The 21,141-nt window shown below is 46.7% G+C and overlaps 1 protein-coding gene across 1 annotated transcript; it reads right to left on the minus strand.

Moving 5' to 3' along the window:
* Positions 1-1,929: 1,929 nt before the first annotated feature.
* On the minus strand, positions 1,930-20,695 carry UFD1L (ubiquitin fusion degradation 1 like (yeast)). The gene is made up of 12 exons (XM_005875530.2): positions 20,557-20,695; positions 16,766-16,898; positions 16,366-16,398; positions 13,717-13,838; positions 12,286-12,416; positions 10,667-10,739; positions 7,369-7,437; positions 5,896-5,961; positions 5,579-5,626; positions 4,709-4,797; positions 3,731-3,812; positions 1,930-2,879 (listed from the first exon to the last, which is right to left on the minus strand). The coding sequence occupies exons 1-12, from the start codon at positions 20,557-20,559 to the stop codon at positions 2,805-2,807; spliced, it is 924 nt and encodes a 307-aa protein (XP_005875592.1). The 5' UTR covers positions 20,560-20,695; the 3' UTR covers positions 1,930-2,804.
* Positions 20,696-21,141: the final 446 nt, after the last annotated feature.

Consider the following 21,141-nt stretch of genomic DNA (forward strand, 5'->3'; position numbering starts at 1 on the left):
ATCCTCTCGGGAGAGACCCCGCTTAAGCCGGTCACACGGCCCGACGAGGTCTCCCCAGGTCCCTGACACCCACCGCACTTACCTGCCAGCCGCCGCCGTCGGCCATGTTACCGCGAGCACCTAACCCGCCTTCCTCAGCCCGCTAGCCAATGACCAACGAAGACCGACTAGGCCAGCTCCGCGCGAGAAACCGAGGAACTCAGAGACCTGACGATTTAAATCCTCGCCGCCTCCTTGAGACACGCTTATAAACAGGACGTTCGGGTGCGACAGCCAATAGCAGCCTTGGAGGGGCGGGGCACAGGCGGGAGGGGTGGAGCCCAGAGGGCTGGGGGCGTGCCCGGCGGGTAAGCAAGCTCCGCCCGGTGTTGGGTGGGCGTCCGGGTCTGCACCGCCGCCACGTTAAGTTGGCTGTTTGTGAAACCCCGCGGGTCAGGCCAGTTCTTTTCAGCGGCTATTATTTCACAAATCTCAAAGATCGGGCTTACTGTCGTAAGCACACACTGTGCAGCAGCCACCGCGAAGCTGCCGAGTCTACTGCTGCAGTGACCTCTCGAGGACGGAGATGAACTCACAAAATAACGGGGGGTTGGCTGGGCGTAACGTGTGGAGGGGTAGGGTATCTAAGGTGCGGGACAACCTCCCGAGGGAACTCAGGCTGGAAGTGGAGGCGAGAAGGGCATTCTGAGCACAGAGGCGGGGTGGTCCGAGGCATGGGGGCTGCGAGTGGCATGGCGTACAAGTCCAGGGCCGTTTGCATATCTGATTAGGAGTGGAAGCTTTCCTGAGACAGAAAGCCCTGCAGTACCGATGCAATGGTTCCCCAGCCTATGCCAACCTAATCATGTGCACGGGAGCCCCTTACAAGGCGGCTGCTGGGCCCCTTTTATGATTGAGACTGGGTCAGAGGCCCTGCAGGTGGTTCAGAAAGCTGCAATTTTATCAGTCCTGCCAGATTGGCTCACAGACCAGCTTGGAGAAGACACTGTGCGACAATAAGGTTGGGGACCAGGGTACAGCAGTAATAACCAGGACTTTTGCTCCAGGTGATCCCACTGTATCATCAGGAGACCCACAGTTGGGTCCAACCCTGGCCCAGGCAGGAGAGTGTGCCTCCAGCGACTTCATTACATGTATAGTAGGTGATACCTAGGGAAGACAGAAACCCAGGGCCAGCGTCTTTATTATGCACAAATGACAATATGTCAGGAAATGTGATCCTGCCAATGGAGGTTGCCTACCCACCAAGGGCTTCTACCTCTGTAGTGAAGCTGAGACTCCTTAGGTCAGGGATGGGGAACATCTGGCCCACGGGCCATATAAGGCCCACAAAATCATTTGGTCTGGCCCTGCCAAGGCATTAGGGGTGAGTTAATTGTTTGACCAAATAGAGCAGGCTAATTTTTAAGTTGGTAACTTTGTTTGGCCCGCAAATGTTATAGCCAGTAGCCCTTGGCAGGAAAAAGGTTCCCAACTCCTGCCTTAAGAGCCAGGGAGGTCACAGTGGTACTGTGTGCCTTCTGAAACCACATCCATCACCATGATGGATGAACAGCCCTGGTCACCATGACAATCTTCAGTGCTCATTCTCTGAGGCTACATGGGTGGACGCTGGGCTGCTGTCCTGATGTGGTGCATCCTTTCCTCTTCTGCGTGTTGGGAGGAGCCTTGTTCAGAGAAGGACCCTCTGCCTACAAGTAGGAGGAGACCTGGTACAAGGGGAGATCTGGGCCTGACCACCCTCACCCCAGGGGTCAGAGAGCCTCATTTCTCTATACATTGTCCAGGAGCCACTCCCCTGTCCCCAAGTTCTTTTCTAACAGCACTATGGAATGAGGGGTACCTGCAAGCAGGCCTTCCTCCAACTCCTGAGTGGCCTAAACATCAATCCCTGTTGACATCTAATCAAACATTTAGAGGCAATCCAGGTTTTAGTCTTTCCCTGTTTTTATTTGAAAATTTAATTTAGAATTACTTTCAAGGAACAAAAGAGATGAAAATAATTGGGTTAACATGTCAAAAGATCTCTTTATAGAAAGTGAGGATTTGAGACCAATACAAAATATGCAGGCCAGCAGAACATTGGATAATACATTAAACTGGGAGTGGGAGATAGGGAAGGAGAAAGAGGACCATCTTTAGCGTTTATTTATTCTTAATATTCACATTTGTGTTTCACTATGAAGTTTTGCTGTTCCCTCCCTCCCCCTAATAGAATAGATTCATGGAGCCAGTTATTTTGAAATGAAAACTGAAAGTAGAAATGTTTTCAGATCAGGTTTTCCTTCTGAGGAATGGTTCTTTTGTTAAAAAAAAAGAAAAAAAAAGTAAAAACAGAAAAACCCATTCTCAAATACTTAATTATAGCCAGAGTAATGGAATAACCATTTATAGAGCACAAATCTATTTAAACCACTTTTCTTTAGGCCAAAGGCAACATCTAAGCTACAGATCCACAAAAAGAAAGGATAAATAAAATAAAAAGAACATCACAAGTTAGAGCAATTCAACCCCTTCCTTTGATTTTTATCAGAAACTGGGGAACTCTGCTCCTGCTGGGTCAGGGGGAGTGCTCCCAAGGGCTGAAAGCAAGAAGTGGTGAGGCCGCTGCCTATGGGACCCAATTCAAGTACATAACCACAAAGTCCTGCATCCCACTTCCAGACTAAACTAGACAATTCTCAGGTAGCTCTAAACAAACCTAAAGTGACAGAGCATCCTTTGCAATAGTTTCATTCCTGTCAGAGCCAGTAACTAAAAGCCATTATGTTGCAATTGAGTATTTTATTTTCCAATCGGCTAACTTATGGCTTTCTTCCCTTTTTACGCAATGACTGTCCTTCTCCAGAGAAAGCGACGAATCTGCCTCCAGCTTCATCCTGTGTGAAGATAAAATACTATTTTCAGAAATTTCTTGGAGGTTTATAGAAAATGCTTTATTCTGCTGACTCATGTACCACCCATTTTCCTTACGCCCATTATTGATAAGAAATGTTTTTGAAATATAAATACAAATCATAATCAACTGAATTGAACACATGACCATACAATCACAACTATGTGTCTACCACTGCCTTTATTCTAAGGGTGAACGTATATCCTTTTGCAGAAGCATCACATTTTTTATATATAAAGTATAAAATACACCCCCAAAAGAAAAGTCACCTGTAACTCCACCACCCAAAAAGAACACTTCTAGTCACTTTTCTGTATGTGCTAATATAAACTATTTCAAACTTAATTCCCAAGTCTCAAGACAATGGATTTCTTATCTAGTACATTCTAAAACCTACAGAGAATTTCATCACGTGGGAGAGGCAGTCTCTACCATTGGATATTACTTCTAGGTTTGCAGTATTTTAAATTGCTGTGGTGACCAGCTTAATGTGTTTACACACAGCCTGATATTTCCTAGAAGTGGAATTCCTTAGTAAGCTAGTCTCCCACCAGCAGAAAGAGGGCTTGTTTTTTCTGAACCCTCAAAAACAGGTATCTTTTATGTATTCCTTTTGTTAGTCAGCCAGTGGTGTTATCTATAGAAGATGAAGGTTCTGAGCTCCCGAACGCACACCTCTACACCCAGCCCCACACATTCCACACAGCCTCAACAGGACAACCAGGCCACCAGAGGGAGGAGGGCCCCAGGAATGAAGAAAAATTATGACAGAAATACCCTGATTCAAAATGGAAAGAATTCCCCCACTCATCACTAGAAAATAAAACTTCTCACCTCTTCAACCTTTTTGATCAGTGGACGTGAATTTCTGATGAAAGTGATCTTACCAAGTTTAAATTCATAATTGGGAATTCCTCTGTAAAGATGGAAGAGAAGAAATGTTAGCTCCAGAAGAAAAAGACTCAAATTCTCTTTTGATAAACAAAAGGAAGGCGAGCCAAAGAGAGGAAGTGTGTCCTCTTGGTGATTCTCATTCTGAGGTATGCGGCTGTCAACCACCCTGGCCTTGGGCCAGCCCTCTGGTGCTCCCCAGCATCCCTACAGGAGAGAATCAGAAGGCAAATGGGGCAGGGGCCTTCAGACTTGGGACCTAGCCTGCAGTGAAGGGTCACCTAGGGGCCTGGGAGGCCCTCATCAAATCCACCCTGCAGCCTCACGGATCAACCTTGAAGGGGTACACTTGTACTAAACTCAGAGTGGGTAAAAAATCCATTATTAGCATTATCCTTCTGCTCCAACATATAGTAGAGAGGTGACATATGACAAGTGACACATCTCATCCCTGCCACCACTGTGACAGCCACCAGAGCAGGGAATCTGCTCTGAGTCCCTGGACCAAACAGAAACACATCTGTGAGGCAGCTCCTGCCTCCTGTTTGAAGGAAGTTGAGACACTGTGACTTGATGAATAAACAGAACAATAGATTAAATAGGAACTAGAAAGGTTTTAAGTAGGAGAGAGATCTGATGAGGGGCCAGTTGGAGGCGGGTGGAGGCTGGACTGCAGTGGTCCTGGACTGGAGGGAAGACACTGATAAACTTCCACTGAGAAACAGCAACTCCTCGTCATGTTCCAGTCCCCCAAGGAGAATAGGTGGGGGTGGGGAGGGGAATTCATCCACTCTGCTAGATTCTTTGAGCCGGGCTTTATTTTCAGAGCTGGAGTGAGGCTGCCCACTCCAGAGGTCTGGCACAGACCCTCCCTAGATGATGATGAAGCATCAGGTTGGACCAGAGACAGGGCAGACCCACCTTTTGATGTCTCCAGGCTTGATGGGGGAGGGGCTGGGCTCTACACCTTTCTTCTTCCCGTCCAGTCTATTCCCGGAGCCGGAGAAGGCCTATACAGGCAAGCAGGAGGGTGAGCACATGTATGTGTTTTGCTGAGACTGCTGCAGGGATATGTTCTGGGGGGCACCACCCAGGCCCCCTCAGGAATGAAGCCCTCACTCCCCAGCTGCTGAAGTGTGGGCAGCTGAGAACTCCGCCTCAGGACTGCAGTGAGATGAAGGGAGGCTTCTGGCCCAAGAGCAACCACCACCAGGGGTAGCAAGTAGCTAATAGACAATGACAGGTTAAAAGGTCTGGCCTTGGCCTCTGCAGGACCAGTCTGGGGCCCTGTGGATGGACTAAGCCCTCTGTTGCAACTGCTGCAGAGCTCAGCTTTCCGCCCTCCATTGCCTCCCAGTACCCTGATACTAGCCATCCCTTTTTCCCCAGGGAGCCGGGCTGGCAGCAGTGCTGAAGGGTCATGTTGCAATTTATTTTTAAACAGTGTAGGCCAAGAAAAGGAGAACACATTCTGAGAGATAAAGCAAATGTGGCCATATTGGTGAATCTAAGTGAAAGGTATATGTGTGTCCATTGCACTATTTTAACTTTATGTTAGGTTAGAATTTTAAAAAGAAGAAAAAGCTGTGGCTGCCTTACAGATTTGTTAGGAAGATTCCATGAGAAAGTGGAAGTCAAGTGCTATGTAACTGACAGAGTGGCAGATACACGTATGCACAGATACCCAGAGGCCCAATCCCTGCTGATGACCATGGAGCGTTATAGAGTGGCTGGGAGGAGCAGATGGCACGGCAGGGGCACAGGAAGTAAAACACGTGGCCTGGTACTCACACGGAAGCCCAGCTCTCCAGCATAGCCGCTATGGTCAGCTTCGCCTTCCTGACAGGGGACAGAAAAATGAGAGATAAGCTTCCCTGCAGGGATACCCCAACTTTTCCCTTGGGCCCCTCATTTCTATTGCTGTCTCTGCACCGGAACAGCTGGGCCATCCCCTGGGAGCAGGGCTGGGAGAAGAGCAGGGAATGTGGCTACACTAGCACCAGTAGAGGCCAAATACAGGCCGGCAGACAGGACAGACCAGGACACGCTCCCAAAGACCATTTACCAAAGAGGCCAAACCTGCCAGGCTGGGGGGAGGAACAACTTACAGTGGACTCCTCATGCTGGACTTGTCTTTCGGGTTCTTTGTAGCCCAGGGGAGCATCAAAATCCACCTGCGTTCCCAAGAGGAAAGGGAAAGTTGAGAGACATGCTGGCACTTAGGATTCCTTAGCTTTTCTGTTTGTAACTCAGACAACTGTAGATTCACATGCAGTTTTAAGAACTAACACAGAAAGATGCCCTGTACACTTTACCCAGTTTCCCAATGGTGATATTTTACAAAACTATAGTATAATATCGCTACCAGGATATCGACGTCTACACTATTCAGAATTCCTGTTTTACAAGAACTCACTTTGTGTGTGTGTGTGTGTGTGTATGTGTGTAAGTTCTCACAATTTTATCACCAGTGTAGGCCCACAGTCAAGATGATAAACAGGTCCAGCACCACAGGATCCCTTCATGTTTTCCCTCTACATCCACATCCACATCCACACCTCTGCTTTCTCCACCACCCAGGGCGCCTTGTAACCACTATTTTGTCCTCCCTTTCTGAAGTATTGTCATTTCAAGAATCAGCCCTGGCCAATGTGGCTCAGTGGTCAAATATAAGCCTGTGCACCGAAGGGTCATGGGTTCAATTCCTGGTCAAGGGCCCATACCTGGGTTGCAGGTTCAATCCCTGGGCCCAGTTGGGGCGCATGTGGGAGGCAACCAGTCGATGTGCCTCTCTCACATCAATGTTTCACTCTCTCCCTCTCTCTTTCTCCCTCCCTCCCTTCCACTCTCTCTAAAAATCAATGGAAAAAATATCCTCAGGTTAGGGTTAACATACACACACACACAAAAAACACCCACAAAAAATGGAATCAGTTTGTAACCATTTGGGACTGCCCTTTTTTGCTCAGCATCATTGTCTGGAAAGCCACCAAACTATTGAGTGTCCCAATAGTTCCTTTCTACTCAGAAGCTGGATAGCCTTCCTTAGCTTTTTTAAAAAATTGAGCTTCCTGCCCTAGCTGGTTTGGCTCAGTGGATAGAGCATCATCCTGTGGACTGAAGGGTCCTGGGTTTGATTCCGGTCTAGGGCATATGCCGGGTTTGTAGGCTTGATCTCCAGTAGGAGGCATGCAGGAGGCAGCCGATCAATGATTCTCTCTCATCATTGATGTTTCTATCTCTCTCTCTCCCTCTCCCTTCTTCTCTAAAATCAATAAAAATATTTTCAAAAATTGAGCTTCCTTAGTGTTTAAGAAGATGTACTTCTTGGCAGGTCTGAGATGCCAGTAGATTTAGCCATCTCAGAACTGGAGGCAACTGTGCCACCTCCACTGGCCCTGAGAAGGATCACAAGGTCAGCGGCCTTCTCATGATGCTCTGGCAGCATTTTCCTCCTCTCTCACCCAAACAGTCCTAGGGACTGTGTGATAGTGACATCCTCTTGGGGCACTGGCCTACAGGTGCTACCAAATGCCCGTCTCCCCCAGGTGGAACGCACTATGAGCAGCAAAGTTACTCACATTCATGTCACACTCAATGATGGACACGGCTTTGTCAGGCTTGGTCTCCATCACCCGCAGTTCATAGATCTGTGAGAACATAGACACCAGTTGGTTAGTTTCATGGCAGCACTGGGAACTGTCACTGTTACTGTGACTCCCTACTGGGATCTTGCAGACACATCATTCACCTCCACAACACCTTCCTCAGCCACACAACTTGCTGCAACAACGAGGCCATGGGGGTGGACATCACTCAACAGAAGCTACTCCCTAAACGTAGTTCAAATCAGACAAGGATATTATGAACCAAATTGAAAAAGACACTCATAACCTTATCCCAGAATGTATACACCTAGGAATTAATTCTAAGTAAATAATTAGCTTAAATATGCAGAGAGAAAACTCTAAGAATGCTCATTCCAACATTGCTAAGAATAGTATATAGCCAAAACTTATTCATATATAAATTATAGCCACCAGGGGAATACAATGTAGCCAAGAGAAAAGAAGTTAAACCAGTTATGTTGCTGAGTGTTTAGGATAATCTCAAGTACATAAAAATATACATTAAAAGTGGCGGAATCTAGTTTTTCAACACTGCTTTTGATTCAGAGCCTGGGACGAGCGGCTGCTGCCCACTGCCCCGCTGGTTTCAAGTCTTGTGGTTGCCTCATTCTTTAAAGAAGGCTTGGTGAGTTACTTTCTCTCAGCCTCTAAAGATATTCTGCTATTTGGGGACTATAAATGGTTGCTATTTGCTCTTTTCCTGGAAGTATTGTATTTTCTCTCTGTTCACCTCCCTGTATCTGGTATTTGATATCTGTAACTTCTCCTGTTTGACGTACATCATACTTCCTGTACTATGGGCTGATGGCCACTTGTAAAACAATTTCACTTATTATTTCTTTACAGTATTTCCATTCCCCTATTCTCTCCTGCTGGGACTTTTACAGAGCATGTTTGACTTTCTTAGTATCTGCAAACCTCAAGCCCTCATATGTTCTATCCTTGCCCCTCAGTGCAGAATTCTAAGTCACTTTTCCAGACTTAACTTTCATTTCATTAATTCTTTGTCAGCTATTCTTTAACTCGTTTTTAAAATCTTCCTGTTTTTTTTCTTTTGTAGTCTTTGGTTGCTTAATAAATTTTATAATTCCATTTTTTAATTTCTTTGAATATTTTACACATAATTATTTCATATTTACACCTGAAAATCCCAATGCTGATTTCCTTAAGGGTTTAAATCTGCTTTTGTTGTCTTTGCTTTGTGTGTCTGGTGGGTGTATTATGAGTTCCTGCTTGCTTGTTCAATCTTTAGCGGTCCTGAGGGCTTATATAAACTGGGGGGCCTTTCCCAAACAGAATCTGAGTTCCTTCTTTTGGGATGAGGATAACACCCACCTCTGGATCTATTATGGCCCCTTTAAGAGTTCCAGTTTAATGTGGAAGTCTCTGACTCAGATCTCCTACTATATCACTGACTGATACAGTCATTTGCCATCAGGATGGCCCTGCTGAGAGATTCTTGAAAACTTCTTATATTTCTTGCCAATCCACCAACACATTTATTACCTATGTTTTATCCTGATTAAACTGGGTTTTATCAGAAGGGCCCTTTAGAGTACCTAGTCTTCTATATTTCCAAACTCTATGTAATTCACCTTCCCTTTCAGTGCAAAAAATATCATCTTTTTAGTTATACTGAGCATTACTACCTTAATAAAGAATAGTAACATTAAGGCTACCTGCAATTAATTATGGAAGCTTATAAAGTATTCAGTTAATGTAGACAATACTTAAAATGTTCCCCACAAAGATAAAGGCAATAGGATTATTTCTTAGTTTTATAGGAAATTGTGATTTAAGACCCACAAATTGAAAAGTAAGGGTTCTCAATATCAGATGCTGCAAATAGAAGGAAACTGCTGGAGAACACTGGATCCCTACACTGACACCAAGGGACTAAGTGTCCTCTTGATCCTACAGGAAGGGACTGGCTGAGCCACAGGCTCCTGTTCATGCATGAGGACCCCAGGCCATGAGGGGACAAGAGAGTGTGTGAAGGAGTTAAGAGCTGGCCTCAGGGAAAGGCACGCCAGGGCTGGTCACTCCTGAGGACTAGGTGGTCGACCCTGACAGCAACTCTGAGAGGGTCAATCCTGGTCACGGTCACAGTGGACACAAGGTACTCCCATCACTGTGCTCCATGCCTGTGTTAGGATGGCCTATCAACAGGGTTAGCAACTATTTTATCTTTCCTCAGACATGTTTCCATGAATAACGGGTAAATGAATGCTGTCTTGAATTCATGGGAACTCATCTGTCACTATGCATGAAAGAATGAGAAATGAAAGATGAAGTGTGGTATTTCACTTTACAGCTAAATTGTCTAGATCCAGACACCTAAAAAGCATGGAATCATAGATGAATATAAGTGGTGTTCAGATCTGAAAGACTATGTCAAGATGGACAAGCTCAGAGGAGCTAAGTGAAAGAAAACATAAGGAAGAGGATATAGCCAGGCGTGTCAAGATGGACAAGCCCAGAGGAGCTAAGAGAAAACCAAAGTGAAAGAAAACATAAGGAAGAGGATATAGCCAGGCTCTGCTTCCAGGTGCCCCACAGCACTTGGAGCGCACCGCATGGCCAACTCCAGGAAGGCCTGTCTGCTTCCAATGGAGGGAATCATAAGGACAAGGGCCTAGACTGGCTCATTTCTGTGTCCTGACAGCTCAGCAAAGGGCTTATCTGAGATTTTAGGTGCAATGCAGACCTTTCTAAGATTGAGGCATAATTGGCAGGCTCACCACCATGATACACAGATATGTGATTAATAAGTATAACAAACCCTAGCCAGTTTGGCTCAGTGGATAGAGTGTCGGCCTGAGGATTGAATGGACCCGGGTTCAATTCTGGTCAAGGGCACATACCTTACGCCCTGGTCAGGGCCCATGTGGGAGGCAACCAATCTCTATCACACCAGTGTTTCTCTCTGTCTCTACCCTCCCTTCCACTCTCTCTAAAAAAGTCAAGGAAAAATATCCTTGGGTGAGTATTAACAAAACAAAAGGATAACAATGTTAAGCTTATTCACCTACTAATGTAATAAATCAATTACCAAAACTTAGCTGTTGAATTATTAGTATAGGGCTCTAAAAAGCAAACGGTAGGCAGCAATTAGTGGACAAAAGTCAGGTATACACTGCTTAAAAAGAACCCCATTCAAACACCAGAATGGCACTGCAGGCCCCGTTTAGGTGTGACCTGCCCTGAGCTGGGCTCCTGGCCCTGCTGGCACCATAGCCGACACACTTACCTTCTCATTGTAGTTGATGGCAATCACATCCCCAGTGGTCAGACAGGCAAAGTTTCTCAATGCGTTTTCTAATCTGCAGACACACATTGTCAAGGCATAAACATAAACTATAGCTCCAGAATCCACCATGGTGACATGGCACATCCTAGAGCAGCGGTCGCCAACCTTTCGGACGTCACGGACCACCAGTTGGCAACCGCTGTCCTAGAGAGGCTCTCAGAGTTTGAGGGGGGAAAAAGGCAGGCTGTCTAGGTTCAGTTTTCTTGGTCACAAATCCTTCCAGGGTGACAGCAACTTTGTGAAAAGGGCCTTGTGTGGGATGCTGTCTTCATTCCTCGCGTGAAATGCCATGCTTTAGGAGTACCCTGACCTTGACGCCTCCTGAGGACCCGAGTTGTCAGACCCAATCCAATCGGCCTCTGAGGATGGAAATGGCTCTCCCATCACTGCTCTGGGCATCCCCACATTCTCTGCTCTATGCTGACTTCCTTTATCCAGACGATCAGCCACACTAGGGAGCGTTGGGTTGACTCTAGCTGATGAAAGTAATGCCCTTTCTACGAGAGAAACTGCTTCTGAAAGCAATCCAGTAAGTACGCATTGCAAAAAATGTAAAAATCCAGAGAAAATCATGAGGGGCTACAGTCAGATGCAGGCCTCACTCCTAGGTACTGACAGACAGACAAGCACCTCCAAGCAGAGCTTTGAATGACAAGGGACCAGACCTTGCCACAGGACACTGACTGTCGTGAGCAGAGCCTAGCACTCCTGCATGTCCAGGACCCAGCTGCAAGGGGCTCAACACGCCAGTCCACAGACAGTCAGTAGGTGGCTTAACATGCCCACCCACATAGGACACGACTGTCAGCAACTTGCTCCTGAGCTCCTGCCTAGGAAGAGTGTGCAGAGAGACAGGTGGAGGCAGCTTTTCTTTTACTGTCCACTTATCTGTATTTTTTTCAAACATGCATTTTAAAAAACAAAGGAGATATAGAGTGACCACTCTATCATATGACTTCAATGAGCCAAACTGGGGCCTCCAAGCTATTGTAGTCCACACACAGCACATCCCTCACCCACAATGGTCACTCCTTAAATTATAAACACGAACGTCTGGCTATTGTTCAGAGAAAACACACACACACACACACACACACACACACACACACACACAAAATCACTAGAACCTAACACCTCTGCTTTCCTCTTGCTAAGAGAAAGAAAACCAAACCAATGTTCCCCACTGGTTTGGAGTGAAAAGCCCTAAGCTTGAGTGGCAAGTTTATGGGCACCAGAGGCTTGGGAGCTGAGAGGCAGACCCCCTGGCTCCCTTCCACCAGAACACACTGGGCTTGGGGCTAGGTGTCATAGTTCACCTGAAGGAAGGGTTCCACGTTGCCCATGAAGAAGTACACAGAGAGCACACAGAAGAGGCCCACAGAGCGTCTAGCACACTGTCCAGGAGTCATGACAGATGTGCTGGCTGAACGTCATTATTCTCAAATTACAACGCCAATCACAATAAATATGTGCTCCTCAAAGTAGGCACACGTTCAACAAAGCTCCCTGTGGACCGTCTGCCAGCAAACCCCTCTTTTGTCCAGAAGAACCCTTCTTACACTGCTTTTGGGTTGGTGATGTCCAAGAAGTCAGGGCTCTGAGGCTGAAATTTGGAGTATGTGGCCACTTGAAGGTTGACACTTTCCACCTGAACCAGGCCCCCTTCTTCCAACAGCAAATTCTGCATCATCTAAAGGAAAAAGAAGGCCACATGAGGCTTCTGGAAATCAAGGACTGTCAATGATCCATACACTGGGCAGGCTAAAGTCTGACATTCAGATGGCCTCGTGGAACCTTGTTCCAGGCTGACTCAACCTGAAGCAGCCTGGGAGCCTGAGGTGAGATGGAGCCAGCCAATCAGCCAACACAGTGCATGAGCGTGGGGGCTGACTCAGCGGCAACACCTGGGAAACGCCAGGCAAACACCTATTCTTGCCAGGAGCTAGAAGACCAGCTCAGGAAGAGACAGGCCAGCAGCTCCACCTAAAGAGGCATCCCAGGGGATGTGATTTTTCTCAGAAAAAAGGATTCAATTAGTTTTCTGATCCAAAGTGGTCTAAGAACCTAGACAAGGGGCCACCCAACTCCAAGTCTATGGGTAGCAGAGAATCTTTGAGGTATAGTGTATCCCAGTATCACCACCTCTTCTCTCACTTCTATAGAGGGGTCTCTGCAGATCCAGGGTGACCTCAGGAAGCTGTCACGGTCCGACACTTCAGCCACCCACAGTGCTCTACTGGATTAGCAGGAGAAGGCCTCGAACCAAGAAGAGGGACCTCCAGATACACAGGGAAGTGAGGCACTGAGAGGCAAGTGCTGGGGAGGGCAAGTGAGCAGGAAAGCAAGTTGGGTCTGGGCTTTGAGGTGTAAGAGCTCCCTATGGGACCAAGATTGGGAAACATCACAAGAGAGGCCAGGCAGCAGGTGTGAGGGAGTGGAGGGCTCCTGTGGTGGAGAGGCTGGCTCCGCCTGGCCCTCAGGAAGGACAAAGGCTTAAGGGAAAGCCTAAGAGCTCTACAGAATGTTTGTTTTCACGGCAACAAAACTGAGTGCTTTAAAAAGACTCAGTTATAGGCAAAAGTGTAAACGCATAACCGCTGCAACAGAACTGGGGGAGAAACTACTGAAAACGGGGAGAAAATGTATAAAAATCTAAAATTTTGTACTTAGATCATGCTGCAACAGAACTGGGGGAGAAACTACTGAAAATGTATAAAAATCTAAAATTTTGTACTTAGATCATTTCAAATATACTCCTGCTTCATTATGGTGAACAAGCCTTACCCAGGAGATCACAGGTAAATGGCATGGCTGTGGTATATAGGCTACCAGTTGAGCAATTAACAAAGAAAAGGATATTCCGAATGCCCTCCCTCACTCTGAATCTGGGGTAAGACACTTGCACATGCTGGGCGGGATGGTGTTCCTGCTTGAGGTCCCCCCTGAGACAGGCTCACAGACTCTCCAGAGACCAGGACAGCCCCACTCACCCAGTGTGGCAGGTAGCAGATACCCTCATCAGCCACAAATTCCAGCACCCCGCAGTGCGTCATGCGGTCCGAGTTCTTGTTGGTCAGCTTGAACAGCATGGGGTAGGTAATGTTGAGTCGGCCTAGAAACAAGAGAGGTTATGAGACAAAGCTTCTGCAAGGGACAGAAACCTTATACCCCCAACATGCTCCCCTAAAACGTGGCTTCCTGGGCACCCACCATGGCTCTACACAGCCTTGCTCCCAGAGCAGGTCCTCAGACCTGTGTGGTGCTTTGCCCTTCAGAGTTTGCCCACCCACAAGACCCCACATTCCCTGGGAGAACACAGAATTTGGCCCAGAACTGGGAAATGTTCAGTGACTCAAATTCTCAGCAGCACCTTACACTCGTGATTTTCTGAAATTCTAATTTTAAAAAGTGGCATGTTCACTCATTTATTTGCAGATAATTAAAGTGCCAACCATGTGCTGGACAAAATTGCCACCTTCAAAGGTTTCTAGTGAGCAAACCAAGAAAAAAAAACCAAGTGCACCCTGATGCCGTGGTGCTGTGGGAGGGGTGGAGTAGGGCGGGAGGAGACAGGGCTCCTGGAGGATGTCCTCCAGGTGAGTCAAGGTGGGAGGGCCAGGAAGGGAATTCCAGGCAGGGGAAGCAGCCTGAGCAAAGGCATGGAGGGAAGGGGAGCCCAGCCAGTTCAGGAATGGCTGACCATTAGGTGAGACTGGAGCAGGGTACAAGGTATGGAGTGGTCGGGAGAGGAGGCTGGTGGGACACCATGGAGGGTGACTGACACCAGTCAGCAGTGTGGACTCTCAGTAGGGTCACGACACAGTACATCCCCACATAGAGAGCCATAGGCAGGCAAACAGGACTGCTGGCAGCCTGACCCAGGAGTGCAGGGGGCACAGAAAGGAGAAGCTGTCAATGGGAAGCAGAACCCAGGAGAGTCAGGGACTGGGACAGACTGACATAGTGACAGTGTTTGTCACATGCCAGGCCCTCGCTCAGTCTTCCCAGAACAGTGAGGTAGGTACTGTCCTTGCAATTTTATCTACGGGGAACCAAAGAACACAGGTTCAGCAACATGCCCAGGACCCACGGCCCAGAAGTCGTGACACTGGGATTCAACCTAGGCTACTGGCCCAGGTCGGGGACTTAACCATTGAGGCCCACTTTAGCCTGTCGATTTAGGAAGACATGGCAACAGAAGTTTCGGTCAGCAGTCAGGAGGTACGGCAGACTCATTTGGGATCTCCCTAAAAATTCTGATAAAGCAGACCAAGCAATGAGCTTGGGCATGACACCACAGATAGGGAAGGAGAGCTCCAGAAGTGGCTCCTCACTGCAGAGGTAGTGGTGGACGTGGGTGTTGCCCCTGCACCCTTGCACATCACAAGGAGTGACTTGAATGCTGATAGATTTCAGTTGGACAGTTTCTCCCACGACAGAAAAGGTTTGAACAGCACTGATCTAGACACCACAGTCCCAACCCCGAAGTCTCTTCTCAGCCACTTGTGCCAAGGGTCATACTGGTGCTCAGCTCCTGGGTGAGCTCAAATGGAAAGGCAGGCTCTCTGGGGGCCCTGACCCCTCCTCTGCTATTACAGGGACTTGTCTGAGGATGTGAACCGCTCAGCTCCATCCACCCACTGGCTGAGCTGAGGCCAGGATTAAAGGCCCCACTGGGTACGGCCACTGCTGCTGTTGGCACTGGGGAAGCCCTGCTGGCTAAAGGCTACCACCTCATGCCTCTGACTAGTGTTACCTGGGTTTAGGCTGTTTATAAACACACCATCGGGCACTATTTAAGAGATGCTCCTGCCACACAGCAGCTCCGATGGACAGGCGCCGTGAGTCCCCATTTAAAAATGAAGTCACTGAATTTCAGAGGCAAGTCATGAATCAAGAGCCAGGCTAGACAAGGTGCAAAGTCCAAGCCAGAGCGACACCAGAGCTGGCACCCTTTTCCAAGTGTACTGAACACTATGTATGGACCCTCCTGCTGGTGGCCTCCAAGCCTGCTGCAGGTGGGAGGATTCACACCAGAAACACCACTGAATCTTAATAGGCAATGACTGTGCCTGTGCTCAGGGCTTTGTGTCAGGGGGAGTGGAGCCGGGGTATGAAGTCTCCAAATTGTTCTTATGGGTTGAGGGGGCCAGGGAAAGAGGCAGGAGCCAGTGAGAGGAACAACTTCTGGGGCAGAAGACTCTGTTTTTGACATGCTGCAGATAGATGTACTAGGCAGAGGGGGGAGAAATGAGGGCCTGGAGCCGAGGAAAGATGCTTGGGATGGAGATGAGAGCCTTGCCACACAGCTCCCTCTTGGGAGCTGACCATCGTCCTCTAGGAGAAAACCTAGTGAATCCAGCAACAGCATCAACTGCCCAGGCCGTGTGATAAACACTGGTGCTCCAACCGTCCTTTAGTCCTGATGGGATCAAAAACAGTGGGCGGGTCAGGGGAGATCCCCGTCACAGGGGAGAGACCTGGAGCTGAATACTCTCTGGCCCCAGGGCCACTTCACCGGGTCATCTGTGGCCCCCGCTCTCCCAGCTTAGCGTGCATATTCCAGGGACAATTCCTGGCCAGACATGGCATCCATCTTTATATTACCTCAGTTCTCAAGTCATGTAGAAAATACTTACTGAGCTGATCGAGGGCTGAGGGTGGCATAATTACTGTGGAAAGAACATTTTAAAAATATTAGAAAATAAAAAGGACAGAAATCAAAATGCAGTTGCGGTTAATCTTTAAAAAGTATTAGATGATACTTATATGGTAGCCAGAATTTAATAATGATCTTTCATAACGAATTTTACTTGCTATCATTTATTTTGGGGAACTGAATGGCTACTAGCCCTAAATCTAATCATAATTTGGACCCCACCCCAGCAAATCTGGAACAAGCAATATTTTTAGTGTAAGTAGCTACTGTTACACACGTAAAATAAGAACTGTTGAAGACTATAAGCACTGCAGGCTGAGGGCAGGAAAAGTTACTATTCAAAATAAAAGTTACTATTCAAAATAAAAACAAGCACATACTCTTCCCGCCTTTCTCCACATCTGACCTGTCATTAGGCCCTGCAAGCATGGACACGGAGAAGCAGCGGTACTGCGTGGAGAAGCGGTTCTGGAAGACCCGGGGAATCGGGTGGTCAAACATGTTGAAAGAGAACTAGAAGGAGAAAAGAGATGCCAGAGTTAGAACAGAACAAAGACACATTTATTCTCATCAAAAGCCAAAACAGATCAGGGTAGTTAATGCTGCTAAATGTTGTCGAAGAAGAAGATACACTCCCAAAATCCTGATGGACCACAGCGGTCTGCCTGAAGCACTTCTTGGTACTACAGTGAACCTAAAATCTGTTTCCACCCTTTCTTTCTTTCTTTTTTAAAAAAAGAGAGTTGAGAGTTGAGCCCAGCTGGTGTGGCTCAACAATTGAATGTTGATCCAGGAACCAAGAGGTCCCTTCCTCTCTCTCTAAAAATCAGTAAAAACATGTTTTAAAAAATGTTTTTATTGATTTCAGAAAGGAAAGGAAAGGGAGAGATAGAAACATCAATGATGAGAGAGAATCATTGATCGGCTGCCTCCTTCACACCCCACACTGAGGACCAAACCTGCAACCCAGGCATGTGCCCTGACTGGGAATTGAACCAGTGACCTCTTGGTTCATGGGATGACACTCAACTACTGAGCCACACCAGCTGGGCGCTTGTCTCTTAATTTTGTCCAGAAGTTTCCCCACAGAATATTTAAACTTTGAATTAATCATTTTTTCTCTGTTTTTTGCTTTCACGGTGTTTTTTTTTTTTTTTTTTTTTTTTTTTTTTTTTTTTGACGAGGGGGCTGTTACACAGCAACCTGGAGTCTTCTCAAAGTACTGCAATTATTATGACATTAAAAAAAAGAATATAATAGCACAACCAGGTATATATCCAAAAGAATGGGAAGCAGGGTCTTGAAGAGATATTTGTACCCATGTTCAGAGCAGCACTATTCACAATAGCGAAGAGGTAAAAACAACGGAAATGCCCATCATGGATGAATGGATAAAGAAAATGTGGTACATACACACAATGGAATATTGTTCAACCCTAAAAAGGAAGGAAATACTGACATATGCTACAACATGAATAAACCTTGAGGACATGCTAAGTCAATTAAGCTGAACACAATATGACAAACTGTTTGATTCCCCTTATATAAGGTCCCTCGAATAGTCAAATTCCTGAGAGACAGAAAGTAGAATGTTGGTTTCCAGAGGCTGGGGCGAGGGGGAAATGGAGAGTTGTTTAAAACATAGATTCAGTTTTGCAAGATAAAAAAGTTCTGTAGACCCATTACACAACAATGGGAACATTATTCAACTGTACACTTAAAAATGGTGAAGATTTGTTTTTACCCCAAGTTCTTAAGAAATTTCAAAATTCCAGAGACAAAGAAGCATAGAACAGACTGGAATCTCAGAGGGAAGGGGGGGGAGGGTGGGTAGGTGGGAAGAGACCAACCAAACTTGTATGCAATATGCACAATCCATGGACACAGACAAAAAGGTGGTGAAGGCCTGGGGCTGGGGTGGGGGCAGGCTAGAAGGGGTCAGTGGGGGAAAATAGGGGACATATGTAATACTTTCAACATAACAGATTTAATTAAAAAAAATAAATCTCAAAATAGACAAATATTTCTTGACTTGATTACAAATATACATTAAGTAGAGGGAAAGCCATCTATTGATAAGGTAGTTACCAAAAGTAGCAAACTGAATCAGCAAATATAAATCTCAAATGATTCTTCACGCCCTGTGTTTGTATGCAATATGCACAATCCATGGACACAGACAAAAAGGTGGTGAAGGCCTGGGGCTGGGGTGGGGGCAGGCTAGAAGGGGTCAGTGGGGGAAAATAGGGGACATATGTAATACTTTCAACATAAAAGATTTAATTTAAAAAAATAAAGAAATCTCAAAATAGACAAATATTTCTTGACTTGATTCCAAATATACATTAAGTAGAGGGAAAGCCATCTTTTGATAAGGTAGTTATCAAAAGTAGCAAACTGAATCAGCCATCTTCCTAAGATGCAAATATAAATCTCAAATGATTCTTCACGCCCTGTGTTCTGGCACAGTAGTTTAAAACCTTTGGCTCTTCTTTTAACCAACAGAACTCTTGTCTAACAAAATCTTGGCCAAAAACCTAACAAAAGAAAGCGTTTCTGGGATAAAAGGAAGAAAAGTGGGGGCCTCCCTGAGTGCCTCTCAGTACACCACCCCATCTAAGACATTTCTTCTCTTTGCAACGTGAAAGAGGAACATGTGCGAAGTATTTAACACCCATACCAACCGGCCTTCAACCCACTCAGGAACCCGAATTTCTGCTCCTCCCCACTGCTCCCCACCCCAAATCCTACTTTCCTTTATAACCCCAAAGCCTAGCACATTGCCAACCACATATCAAGTATTCAAGGTCTGTTAAATGGATAAACTTGAGGATGGACGTATGATTCGACAGCAACACACTCAGGATAAAATCTAATCATCATTCCTTGTTTTTTGTTTTTGTTTTTTTTACAAAAACGAACGGGCGACACTGAGGCAATGCTGTACAATAGTAATTAGACTGAGCTTCGCAGCCGGCTGGCCAGTCTCGGTTTCAAATTTTCACTCCCCACTTTTGTGACCTCTTTAAATAAGTTTTCTCATGGTTAAAACGATAATCATCATCCTTGTCTCCAAGGACACTGTAAGGATTAAATGAGGTAAGGTGTAAGGAGGGACTGCAGGTGTTAAAATAAAAGATGTGTATGGCAAAGCACCAGCAAAGGTTAGTTTTAAATCTAATCATCATTCCTTGGTTTTTACAAGAACGAACGGGCGACACTGAGGCAGTGCTGTTCAGTAGTATTTAGACTGAGCTTCGCAGCCAGATAGCCAGACTCGGTTTCAAATTTTCACTCCCCACGTTTGTGACCGCTTTAAACAACAGTTTTCTCATGGTTAAAACCAGCGGTTCTCAACCTGTGGGTTGCGACCCCTTTGGGGGTCGAACAACCCTTTCACAGGGGGTCGCCTAAGACCATCGGAAAACACATATATAATTACATATTGTTTTTGTGATTAATCACTAATGCTTTAATATGTTCAATTTGTAACAATGAAATTGGGGGTCACCACAACATGAGGAACTGTATTAAAGGGTCGCGGCATTAGGAAGGCTGAGAACCACTGGAAACTATAATCATCATCCTTGTCTCCAAGGACACTGTAAGGATTAAATAAGGTAAGGTGTAAGGAGGGACTGCAGGTGTTAAAATAAAAGCTGTGTATTGGGCAAAGCACCAGCAAATATTAGCTACGTCCGTCATGTTTACTGAATCGCTTACGCAGCCGAAGGCATGACCACCACCCAGGCCTGACCCAGGAGGTACTGGGCTCCAGGAACTGGGGCAAGAGCGGCGTGTGCCCGCTCACGGGGATGCCCCCCGTGTATTCTGCCTGGGAAGCCCCTCATTCTGTTTCTCCCCACAACAAGCTTTCCATTGATTCGGTATTCACGGGACCTGTTAAACGTCTACCACTTGCGAAAACCATGGGTGGACACGAACACGGAAGGAGCTCGAGTTCAACGGAGAGGAAAAGGTGGGGATGACCCGCGACCGTTTGTAGTCAGGGGTCCGGCTCCTGCCCGAGGCTCCCCGGGCGGACAGACGGGCTTGACTTAGGCCGGGTGACTCGGCATCTCCGCAGCCGTCAGGTCCGCCTCGCCGGGACCTAACCACCCTCCTCCCCAACCCCGACCCCAGCTCCGGGGTCCTGCCCTGCCGCGCTCACCATGATGGCACCTCTGCCACGCAGACACCGCTCTGCAGGGGAACGTTACGACCCGAGCCCTCGGACTCGCTCTCCTTACAGCCGACTTGCCCTTCCGACTGCGGCCGCCGCTGTCGCCTCGGCTCTGACGTCCCGGAAGTCTCACCGGAAGTTCCGGACTACAGCCCGGGGGGAGGTGCCGAACACAGGGCTGGGTTGCAAAGGAGAAAAAGCCAAGCAGAAGCTCCAGGGTCTAAAGTTTCCCCGGAATGAACAATAAAGTACCTTTTTTGAACTTGTTTCCATTCTAGAGGAATTTTAAAAAGTATTTTAAATTACACTTTGATAGTACCCCTCCCCGCCCTAGACGAATTTACTAGGGCCATTTTCCTTATTGACTACACTACCCAGAATGCAGCAGACCTGGAAGACTCGGGCGGAAGTAAGCTACTCATCCGCCTTCGAAGTAGACCGAGAGCCTATTGAAATCATAAACTTGACAACTCCGTTCGATGTATAAATATATTTAACTTAAGGTGATATTGAAATAATAAACTGACAACTTCATTCGATGTATAAATATATTTAATTTAAGGTGAGATGGCT

Source organism: Myotis brandtii, unplaced genomic scaffold, assembly GCF_000412655.1.
Source record: "Myotis brandtii unplaced genomic scaffold, ASM41265v1 scaffold463, whole genome shotgun sequence".
NCBI lineage: Eukaryota > Metazoa > Chordata > Mammalia > Chiroptera > Vespertilionidae > Myotis > Myotis brandtii.